We start from the raw sequence: 11,842 nt of genomic DNA, 5'->3' as shown, positions 1-11,842 counted from the left end.
TGCGTACATACACACACATACACATAAACACACGGAAAGATGGGGGAGGGGAGGGAGTGGAAGGAGACAGACAGGGTTATAGACCGACTACAGCCAAAGCGAGTCAAGTTAACGCTTTCTCCGCCCTCATCCACAAGTACCCTCCCCCCGCGTTAATTAATTACAAACAAAGCAAGCCAATCCAGTACTGCATTATTATTTTCAAGCAGAGGGAGGCGAAAGGCATGTATTTTTTAATTGATTTATTTATTTGGAGGACATTAATTCTCGGTCTGAGGCTGATTTTCAAACCGTTTGCAAAGCGCGGCTCCATTGTTCGCCGGGCGCGCAGGCCCCGCCCCCTGCTTTGTGTGCGGCGCGCGGATTGGCCGGCGAGCGCGGGGGCCGCGTCAGCGCCCGCGAGCCCATTCATCTGTGCACTTGGGCGTTGGACCCCGCATCTTATTAGCAACCAGGGAGATTTCTCCATTTTCCTCTTGTCTACAGTGCGGCTACAAATCTGGGATTTTTTTATTACTTCTTTTTTTTAAAAAACTACACTTGGGCTCCTTTTTTTGTGCTCGACTTTTCCACCCTTTTCCCCTCCCTCCTGCGCTGCTGCTTTTTGATCTCTACGACTAAAATTTTTTTATCCGGCGTGTATTTAATCGGTTCTGTTCTGTCCTCTTCACCACCCCCACTCCCCCCTCCCTCCGGTGTGTGTGCTGCTGCTGCCGCCGCTGCTGCTGCCGCTGCTGCTGCCGCTTGCCCCGTCGTTACACCAACCCGAAGCTCTTTGTTCCCCCCTTGGATCTGTTGAGTTTCTTTGTTGAAGAAGCCAGCATGGGTGCCCAGTTCTCCAAGACCGCGGCGAAGGGAGAAGCCACCACGGAGAGGCCCGGGGAGGCGGCTGTGGCCTCGTCGCCTTCTAAAGCGAATGGGCAGGTAAATTCTACCTGTGGTTCTGGTCATTTATTTGGTGTCTTTCTCTAGTCCCGGCGCTTCCCCTTCCCTCCTTGGTCATGCCCGAGGCGCATTCGGCGGAGAGAAGCGTGGCCAGATTCCAGCCCGAAAGTTGAATGGAAAGCGATAGCCAAATTGTCAATTTCTCATAGGTGGGGTCTCCCCTGACTCCCAAAGTAATGGTTCCCAGAGAATCCTGGCGAATTCTTGTGTAGACGGGAGGAAAGAAGTGATAAATCGTTTAAAATGGCGTGTTTGGAGCTTGGCAGAACCTTACTAGCTAGGTGCTACCCCACACCCCCACCCCCAACCAGGTTGCATTTGTGCTTGGTGGGCACAAAGGTGTTTGGGTGGCTCTCGTGTTTGTTGTCGAGACTGGGTCGCCTTCAGGATTTCTGAACTGGTGTGATTGTGTTGCGGGGTGGGAGAGGTAGAGAAGGTTGGAGGGGGGGGAGCGCAGTAGGGATGGCGGTGAAGAAAGGCTGAGGAGGGAAGGAGAGCTGTCTTATTGTATACCGAGGTGGCGTGACCTGGGTTCTTGGAAAGGTTGCTGGCTGGCTGGAGGTGGGCAGGTTTCACTACCTTTCGATGGGCTTTTCTCACTGTTCTAAGTCTTTATTCGTAGTTGTCTGTGGAATTACACACCCATCTGACTTTTAAATGGTCTCCCTAGGGTGGGAAGACTGTGGGTCCTTGAAGAACCTGTCCAGATGGTCAACAGGAGGCAGTTCGTGTGTTTCAGTCGAGATTGTTGGTGTGCGTGGCGCCTGGACCACTGCGGGGGCTGCCCCGGCGCTGCCCGAACCCAGGCAGATGGCCACAGTTGGGTGGGCGCGAGAGGTCGGCCAAGGGTGGCTGCTTCACAAACACCGCGCAACCACCACGCCTCTTTTCCTAGAGCAGAGGCCGTGTTGCTTCGCCTGCCCTAACCTAATAGGAAAGGCAGGCTCTGCCAAGAGGCTTTGAACCCGTTAAAAATGCAAAATGAGCCGCCGGGGCGCGCCCGGGCTTCGCAGAATCATAGGCAAAGGTGGGCGTGGAAGCAGAGACAAGACCTCTGAAATAATGGTTTTCCCCCTGTCTCGTTGGTTTTATGCCGACCAGGATGCCACCTGAGCTTTGTTTGCGGACTCTGGGCTGCGCTATCCGGGCTCGGGGGCGCCTCGGCCAGCGGGCAGGGCCCGTCCGGGCAGGGCGGGGTGGCCCGGCGGCCCCGCCCCTCCGCGCCTGCCTGCGCCAAGCTCGGCTGGTGGAGGCGCAGCGCCCCCTGCCGACCCAGGTCTTTGGGCGTAGAGCCTTTGCGCGCGCAGTCCAGGCGCTTCGGGCTGGAACGCTGGGATCCCCCCTGGGAGTTCTTGGTGTTTTCAAGAGGCCTTTATTAGGGAGAAAGGGGGACGTGTAACCTAGGCACAGATCACTGGCTCTGGTTCTGTGTCTCCTTCCAACGGGCGTTTGATGTATCATTTATTACATGACTCTTATCCTAAAGCCCGTGAGGCGAAGGTTGGAATGGGTTACCCTTTGCTTTCCACGTTCAGACTCGGCCCTCTTAAGGCCTCGGAATTTGTTGCTTGGTCGAGGTCCCCGCAGTGCCTTTAGGCACCCCAAACACCACTGCCCTCAGGTCTTCGAGGAACTCTCGTCTGGGCATCCAACCCCGCCTCCCCACAAGGGAGAGGATCCGCAAAACCTGAGGGGCCCGGAGGGACGGTGGACCCTCCCGGTCCAGAAGTGGGGGCGGGGATGACAGGCTCGGGCCCCCTCAGTGACCTCCCGCTTTCTCTGCCCCACAGGAAAATGGCCACGTGAAGGTAAACGGCGACGCTTCTCCCGCGGCCGCCGAGCCAGGCGCCAAGGAGGAGCTGCAGGCCAACGGCAGCGCCCCGGCTGCCGACAAGGAGGAGCCCGCGGCCGCCGGGAGCGGGGCGGCGTCGCCCGCCGCGGCCGAGAAGGATGAGCCGGCCGCTGCTGCCCCCGACGCCGGGGCCAGCCCCGCGGAGAAGGAAGCCCCCGTGGAGGGCGAGGCCGCCGAGCCCGGCTCACCCACGGCCGCCGAGGGGGAGGCCGCCTCTGCCGCCTCCTCGACGTCTTCGCCGAAGGCTGAGGACGGGGCCACGCCCTCGCCCAGCAACGAGACCCCGAAAAAAAAAAAGAAGCGCTTTTCCTTCAAGAAGTCTTTCAAGCTGAGCGGCTTCTCCTTCAAGAAGAACAAGAAGGAGGCAGGAGAGGGCGGTGAGGCCGAAGGGGCCGCCGGCGCCTCCGCCGAAGGCGGCAAGGACGAGGCCTCTGGGGGCGCCGCTGCGGCCGCCGGCGAGGCGGGTGCGGCCCCCGGGGAGCCGGCAGCGGCGCCGGGCGAGGAGGCGGCCGCGGGCGAGGAGGGGGCGGCGGGGGGCGACCCGCAGGAGGCCAAGCCCGAGGAGGCTGCCGTCGCGCCCGAGAAGCCGCCCGCCAGCGAGGAGGCGAAGGCAGTTGAGGAGCCCAGCAAGGCCGAGGAGAAGGCAGAAGAGGCCGGGGCCAGCGCGGCCGGCTGCGAGGCGCCCTCGGCCGCCGGGCCCGGCGTGCCCCCAGAGCAGGAGGCGGCCCCCGCGGAGGAGGCGGCGGCCGCCCCGGCGTCGTCAGCCTGCGCAGCCCCCTCACAGGAGGCCCAGCCCGAGTGCAGTCCAGAAGCGCCCCCAGCGGAGGCAGCCGAGTAAAAGGGCAAGATTTTTTGAGATAATCGAAGAACTTTTCTCCCCCCGGTTTGTTTGTTGGAGTGGTGCCAGGTACTGGTTTTGGAGAACTTGTCTACAACCAGGGATTGATTTTAAAGATGTCTTTTTTTATTTTACTTTTTTTTAAACAACAAATTTTGTTTTTAACCCACTCCCCACAGATCCCATCTCAGATCATTCTGTTACCACCATTCCAACAGGTCGAGGAGAGCTTAAATACCTTCCTCTGCCTTGTCTCTCTTTTATTTTTATTTTTTGCATCAGTATTAATGTTTTTTGCATACTTTGCATCTTTATTCAAAATTGTAAACTTTCTTTGTCAATCTATGGACATGCCCATATATGAAGGAGATGGGTGGGTCAAAAAGGGATATCAGATGAAGTGATAGGGTCCACCATGGAGAAATTTAAGTGGTGCATAGCATTGCCAAGATAATGTACCACTAGAAATGATAGTGTAAAGGCTTAGTCTTTTTTTTTTTTTTTAAGAAAAGTTATTACGATGTATTTTGTGAGGCAGGTTTACAACACTACAAGTCTTGACTAAGAAGGAAAGAAAAAAAAAAAACACCGATACCCAGATTTTTAAAAAGATCATAGTCTTAGGAGTTCATTTAAACCATAGGAACTTTTCACTTATCTCATGTTAGCTGTACCAGTCAGTGATTAAGTAGAACTACAAGTTGTATAGGCTTTATTGTTTATTGCTGGTTTATGACCTTAATAAAGTGTAATTATGTATTACCAGCAGGGTGTTTTTAACTGTGACTATTGTATAAAAACAAATCTTGATATCCAGAAGCACATGAAGTTTGCAACTTTCCACCCTGCCCATTTTTGTAAAACTGCAGTCATCTTGGACCTTTTAAACACAAATTTTAAACTCAACCAAGCTGTGATAAGTGGAATGGTTACTGTTTATACTGTGGTATGTTTTTGATTACAGCAGACAATGCTTTCTTTTCCAGTCGTCTTTGAGAATAAGGAAAAAATCTTCAGATGCAATGGTTTTGTGTAGCATCTTGTCTATCATGTTTTGTAAATACTGGAGAAGCTTTGACCAATTTGACTTAGAGATGGAATGTAACTTTGCTTACAAAAATTGCTATTAAACTCCTGCTTAAGGTGTTCTAATTTTCTGTGAGCACACTAAAAGCGAAAAATAAATGTGAATAAAATGTACAAATTTGTTGTGTTTCTTTATGTTCTGATAAAATACTGAGACTTTGAGGTCCTGGTTTCATTTTGAAAAAGATCTTGCATGCCATCAAGAGTAAATTTTCTTGTGGTTTTTAATCTGAAGTTTTTCAAACTTGGAAATTTATAATTATTAGTATCAGATTCCGTACAGGAATATCTTACAACATTCCATGTTAAATCTGTTAACATTTATCTGCATTTAGTTTTCTTTAAAAATTGAAGTTATTTTTATTGTAGTTATATATAACATGTCAGGATGAATCATTTAAAACAAAAGTGGTATGAACTGAAGACTATTTAAATGTCTTATGTGAAAATGTCATAAAACTACATTTTTTTTGTCATGCAGATCCCAAAACAAATTTATACTGAGAATATATTCAATTCAAACTGGAGGTGGGTCATGAGAAGTGACTGGAAGTGTTTTAAAAACTGATGGTGTATTACCTGCCAATGTAATTGCTTAGTGCTTGGCTAATTTCCAAGTTATAGCTTAGAGTATGCATTATACTTTAGGAGAACAAGCTTAATGTAAAGAAGTAATGGTGATGAATGGACGATACTGTTGGTTTATGGGCCTTTGTACTTGCCTCAGTTCAATAGTTGCAAGCATTTTTTTTTTTTTAATGAAAATAGTGTGTTAGTATCTTGTTATTCAAAGGAAAAGATAGAGAATAAAATTTCTTTGTATAGTAATAATTTACTAGTTAACCTTCTTTGCTCTTTACCACCCCATAACTGGATTTATTTTCTTCACTGGACCTTAAACAACTGAATTTTAAGATAAATATGGGTATCAAATATTACTTCACTAAATGCAAAGAAAAGCATTTATGCATACCTGCTTTGCTGTTTTTGAGCAGTGTGCCTTGTAGGGTGAACCACATTGGTAATAACTGAATGCCAAATCTTAAACTTATTAGAAAAATAACAAATTAGTTTCTGATATGTGCTTTTAATTGGCATAGGGGATTATAAGTAATAGTTCATGACCTCTTTACCAACACCCTCCCCACTAATAAAATCAAATAACACTTGGAAGAGTGTGTACTTTTAGTTGGGGTTCCTTGATCTTGGAGGATGTTTAAAAGTTAAAAGTCAAATATGGTAACCAAAGGACTGCTTTATGGGGTCTTCTACCTTACCAACTTTTCCTCAAATACCTACTTGGACAAGTACAGCACTTGGTATGCGGTAGGACTCAGAAAAAAATGGATTTTAAAAAGTAACCCTGAGTAGTCAAAAATATGTAGCCAACTATATTGCTAGGTCTGTTTTTTTTTAACAGCTGGAGTTTAATAAGATGCTTACTTTGATTTTAATCATTGCCTAAAACACTTTGGGTGGTATCAATGGAGTGGTGGATTTTCCACCAAATGATTAAGTGAAATTTGACATATATCTTTTCATCCAAAGTTTTGTACATCACATTGTTTTCTAATGGAGAAATGTTAATATGGCTTTTTGTATTACTAAAATAGCTTTGAGATTAAGGAAAAATAAATAACTCTTGTACAGTTCAGTATTGTCTATTAAATCTGTATTGGCAGTGTGTATAATGGCATTTGCTATGGTTATAAAATAATTCCTCTGGATTATAATAATTATTTGATCCAATTCCTATTGCTTGTAAAATAAAGTTTTAACAGTTGATATAATCAAGCTTGCTAAAATAGGATTTTTTACAGACTTAACTATAAAATGCAAGTTTTAGAGAAAAATTTTACATCTTAAGTGTTGATGGTAAGTATAACTTATTCAGTTTAAGGAATTTAGAAGGTATGCTTGACATCATACTTAGGATATAAAATTATATCCATTGAAAGTGAGTTATAATGCTCACAAGTCAAAAAATGATAGAACTTAATGTAGTTGAGAAACAATTTATTTACATTTCCCCTTATATGAATATAAACAATAAAATTTGCAATTAAGGTTAAGGATTTGGAGGAAGGGTTCCTTTTTGCTTTTCTATATATCAGGTAGATCCAACTAGGAGGGGCACGTAGTTTAACATAGACCAATTAGCTTTGAAAATTAAAAAGTTGGTTAAGTAACAGGGCTATTAGCTTTTATCTTTCCTTTAATCATTCATTGTGCAAATTGAGCATTTTTTCCCCCTGTCCACTTTCCAGCTATATGAAAGTGCTTAAACCAAGGTATAGCAAATAGGAATTTTAAAATGCTTTCAGTCTGTAAATGTGCCAGTCCCTGTTGGGGATTCAAGTTCTAGCACTCCTTTAAATTACACCCAACAATGCTATTTTAAAAATGGAAAATAAATACTTCTAAAAGGTGTGAATGTTAACCATATTTTATGTTCCTGAAAAAGTGATAAATTCTTGATCTTCAAATACTATCTATAGTTTTTCCTCTCAACTCATCAACATTTTAAAAACAAACCAAAACACATTCCACCATAGGATCTAGCAGCTGTATGTACATAAAATAATCACTTTAAAATTTTTAGAAACCCTGATAATCTCGGTTCTAGTGTTTTGGTGAAATTAGAATATAAGGCTTTAGTACTACTAGTAAGTGAGAAATGAGAGTATATTTGTCAACTACTTTTTTTCTCTCAGGGGAAAGATGAAAGGCAATAGTATTACTCATCACTTGGAATTTCAATAAATACATTTCAGTTGAATTTGTTAAGTTAGCATTACAGATTGTCTTCCCAACAAATGGCAAGTGTCTCTTAGGTTTGAAATATGTGTTAAGGACTGGATAAAGTGCTAGAATTCTGTCCCTGGTTAAATTAGTGGGGATGCGAGAAGAGAAGGGATTTTTGATGAATTATAAATTGGAAGTCTAAGACTCAAAGCAAGTCTTAATTCAGATGATACATACCTGCATTTTGGAAAGCCCTAACCAATAAAATATAATTCTAGCCACAATGTCATTTTAAACTTTTTTAGTAACCATAATTATAAAAAATAAGAAACATTAAATTAATAATCTACATATCCAAAATATTTGCACATGTAATCAATACAAAAATTACTTAGTTGACTTGTTTTTCCGTTAATAACACTTTGAAATTCAGTAATTTAGACATGTCTCAATTTGGACCAGTCATTCCAAGTGTTCACTAGCCACATGTGGCTGCCATATTGGAGGGCACATGTCTGGAGAATCAGGGTGCGAGAGTCAATGACTAGAAATGTTTGGCTACAGACTATTTGCAAAGTGTAGCTTTGTAATTAATTGCATGAACTTCAAGGGCTTAGCTTTTGCATCAACACTGAAGTTTTTTCTAGATTTCAAACCATTTTAAGCAGTTAATATGGCTTCCCAGATGGTACTCGTGATAAAGAACCTGCATGCCAATGCACAATGCCACATAAGAAAAGTGGGTTTGATCCCTGGGTCAGGAAGATCCCCTGGAGGAGGAAATGGCAACCCACTCCAGTACTCTTGCCTGGAGAATCCTATGGACAGAGGAGCCTGGCAGGCTGCAGTCCATAGCATTGCAGAGCCAGACACAACTGATGTGACTTAGCAAACGCGCACATGGCATTGATATTACAAACGAACATGGTGAGATTTTGAAAGGCCTTGTTATCAGCTGAATCATCCCTGCAAAATTCATGTTGAATATGACTTAGAATGTGACTTACTAGAGACAGAATCTTAAAGAGGTGATTAAGTTCAAATAAGGGTGTTAGGGTCAGCCCTAATTTAATGTGACTGATGTGCTTACAGGAAGAAAAAAATTGGACATGCAGAGAGATACCCAGAACACGTGTGTTTAGAGAAAAAGATCATGTGAGGACACAAGAAAAAGGTGACCATGAGCAAAACAAGGAGATTTGCAGATCTCCTTCAGAAGACTCCAGACCTGTCAGCACCTTGATTTTGGACTTCTAGTCTCCCGAACTGTGAGAAAATAAATGTCTACTGTTAAAGCCAACCCAGTCTACTATTTGTTATTGCAGCCCTAGCAAACTAATACAGGACTCCAGAGTAAGAATGGAAAGGCTGTCTGTCCTTAGGTCAGGATGTAAAGAATTCTACATGATTACTTTTTCTCTTCCTTCAAGAAAGAGAGACTGGTTTCTAGCTTGAGGTTTTTACTATTAATGTTACCCTAGAAAAGAGAAACAACAGTTTAAAAATTAGAAAAATAGGTTATATCTCTATCTTAAATCTTCATTAATGAGTTAATAGGAAATATCTTGACATTCTGGAGTGCAAATTCAAGTGGGCCTTAAGAAGCACTGCTGTTAATAAAGCTAGTACATGTGATGAAATTCCAGCAGAATTATTCAAATCTCTAAAGGATGCTGCCATCAAGGTTTTACATTCATTATGTTAGCAAATCTGGAAGACCCAGCAGTGGTCACAGGACTGAAAAAGGCCAATCTTCACCCCAATTCCCAAGAAGGGTAGTACCAAAGAACGTGCTAGCCATTGGACAATTGCACTCATCTCCATGCTAGAAAGGTCATGCTTAAACTTTTCCATGCTAGGCTTCAGCATTACATGAATCAAGAACTTCCAGATGTCCAACCTGGGTTTAGAAAAGGAAAAGGAACTAGAGATCAAATTGCCAACATTCGCTGGATTATAGAGAAAGGAAGGGAATTTCTGAAAAACATCTATCTGTTTTATCGACTATGCTAAAGCCTTTGACTATGTGAATCATGACAGACTGTGAAAAGCTCTTAGAGTGACAGGAATACCAGACCATCTTATCTGTCTCCTGAGAAACCTGTATGCAGGTCAAGGAGCAACAGTTAGAACCCTGTATGGAACAACTGATTGGTTCAAGATCGAGAAAAGAGTATGACAGGGCTGTCTGCTGTCACCCTGTTTGTTTAACCTATACGCTGAGCACATCACAAGACATGCCAGGCTGGACAAGTTACAAGCTGGAATCAAGATAGGCAGGAAAAACATCAACAACCTTAGATATGCAGATGATCCCACTCTAATGGCAGAAAGCAAAGAGGGACTAAACAGCCTCTTGATGAGGGTGAAGGAGAAGAGTGAAAGAGCCAGCTTAAAACTAAATATTAAAAAAACTAAGATCATGACATCCGGCCCCATTACTGCATGGCAAATAGAAGGGTAAAAGGTGGAAGCAGTGACGGATTTCCTCTTCTTGGGCTCTAAAATTACTATGGATAGTGACTGCAGCCATGAAATCGGAAGATGATTGCTTCTTGGCAGGAAAGTGATGACAAACCTAGACAGTGTGTTGAAAAACAGAGATGTTACTTTGCCGACAAAGGTCTGTATATTCAAGGCTATGGTCTTCCCAACGGCCACATACAGTTTTGAAAGCTGGACCATAAAGAAGGCAGAATGTCAAAGAATTGATGCCATCAAACTGTGGTGCTGGAGAGGATTCTTGAGGGTTCCTTGGACAGCAGGGAGGTAAAACCAGTTAATCTTAAGGGATATCAATCCTGAATGTTCACTGGAAGAACTGATGCTGAAGTTGAAGCTCCAGTATTTTGGTCATCTGATGTGAATGGACGACTCATTGGAAAAGTCCCTGATTATGGGAAAGATTGAGGGCAGAAGGATAAGAGGGCGTCACAGGATGTGCTGGCTGGACAGCATCACCAATGCAATGAACATGAATTTGGGCAAACTCCAGGAGATGGCAAGGGACAGGGAGGCCTGGCGTGCTGCAGTCCATGGGGTCACAAAGAGTCAGACACAACTGATCGACTGAATAAAAGCAACAGGAAGAATCTCTAAAACACAAATAGTTAAAAAAAAAAAAAAAAGATATCATCTAAGGACTACCCTGGTGGTTCAGTTGTTGGGAATCCTGCCAATGCAGGGGACATGGATTCAGTCTCCAGTCTAGAAATATTTCACATGCCAGAACTAAGCCCATGGGCTACTGATACTGAACCCGTGCTTTAAAGCCTGTGAGCCACAACTACTGAGCCTGTACTCCGCAACAAGAGAAGCCAACACAAGGAGAAGCCTGTGCAGAGCAACAAGAGAACAGCCCCCATTCTCCACAACTAGGGAAAGCCTGTACACAGCAGCAAAGACCCAGTGCAGCCATAAATAAATAACTAAAAGTTTAAAATATTGTCACCCATAAATAAATAAAATTAAAAATATTGTCAGCCATAAATAAAAAAATGTCTAAAAATACCATGTAATGTTATGTCCGAATTTATCCATCTCTGTTTATTTTCCTTATAATTTATTTGTGCAAGAAACTGAGTTGTTTGTTCCATAATTTCCACAGTGTGAGTTTTGCCAACTGCACCTCTTATTGTCATTTAATATATTCCTTCATCTTTTCTGTATTTCTTGTATTTTCTGTAAATTGATCAATAGATCAAGAGGCTTGATCAGATTCAGGTTCAAAGGACCACGTCATAGGCAACGGTGTGTATGTCTATCAGAAGGCAACCTGCCTCATTGTTTCTCTTTTTGTGATTTTTGAAGTAATTTATCTTTGCTTAAATCCATTAATTAATTTAGAGTGATAAAATGGCATTATTCTTATTGTCTTTCCCTTTTCTACTATTTGAGCAGCTAATTATATAAAAAGAAACTTTCCTTCATCAACCATTTGGTTGTCCTGAGGCACATTTCTTTATGGAAAGGCAGAATAAATGTTTGAAATTTTCCCTCTAATTACTGATTTTTCGAATAATGCTTTGGTTCCCTAATATCCTCCAAAGATGACCAATGATAGTATTTATTGTTTAGTATCATTATACGTTCATAGATTTAAACTTATTTGATATAAACAATGTAAATGATGCTCCAATGGACCATGGTAGATTATCTTTTAAAGTTATAGAACCAATAAATGAAATCAGTTTAAATTTTATTAAGATACTGGGGATTGTGCTTAAAAAATAAACGTAACTTGATATTTACTTTACTCAAACTAAATGGATTTACATATTTAAGTGTTGGAACATCCCTTACTAAATTTTAGTTGAGGTGTCATGTCAAGAAGGCTTCTGTTTATACAATTTCAAAGAAACAGGAGACATTGCAGT

General features: G+C 43.1%; 1 protein-coding gene across 1 annotated transcript; it reads left to right on the top strand.

Annotated features, from left to right (window-relative positions):
* Positions 1-399: 399 nt before the first annotated feature.
* On the top strand, positions 400-4,835 carry MARCKS (myristoylated alanine rich protein kinase C substrate). The gene is made up of 2 exons (XM_043439130.1): positions 400-924; positions 2,736-4,835. Exons 1-2 carry the CDS (start codon positions 823-825, stop codon positions 3,633-3,635), a joined length of 1,002 nt encoding a protein of 333 aa, XP_043295065.1. The 5' UTR covers positions 400-822; the 3' UTR covers positions 3,636-4,835.
* The last annotated feature ends 7,007 nt before the right edge of the window (positions 4,836-11,842 follow it).

The sequence above is a fragment of the Cervus canadensis genome, chromosome 20 (genome assembly GCF_019320065.1).
Source record: "Cervus canadensis isolate Bull #8, Minnesota chromosome 20, ASM1932006v1, whole genome shotgun sequence".
Lineage (NCBI taxonomy): Eukaryota > Metazoa > Chordata > Mammalia > Artiodactyla > Cervidae > Cervus > Cervus canadensis.
This window is presented reverse-complemented; position numbering and strand designations above follow the sequence as displayed.

What these genes read in the sequence shown, in the direction of transcription:
- MARCKS (XM_043439130.1), top strand. Translation starts at nt 823, where the DNA reads ATGGGTGCCCAGTTCTCCAAGACCGCGGCGAAGGGAGAAGCCACCACG. An exon ending in CTTCTAAAGCGAATGGGCAG is followed by an intron (nt 925 to 2,735) that starts GTAAATTCTACC and finishes TCTGCCCCACAG; the next exon opens with GAAAATGGCCACGTGAAGGT.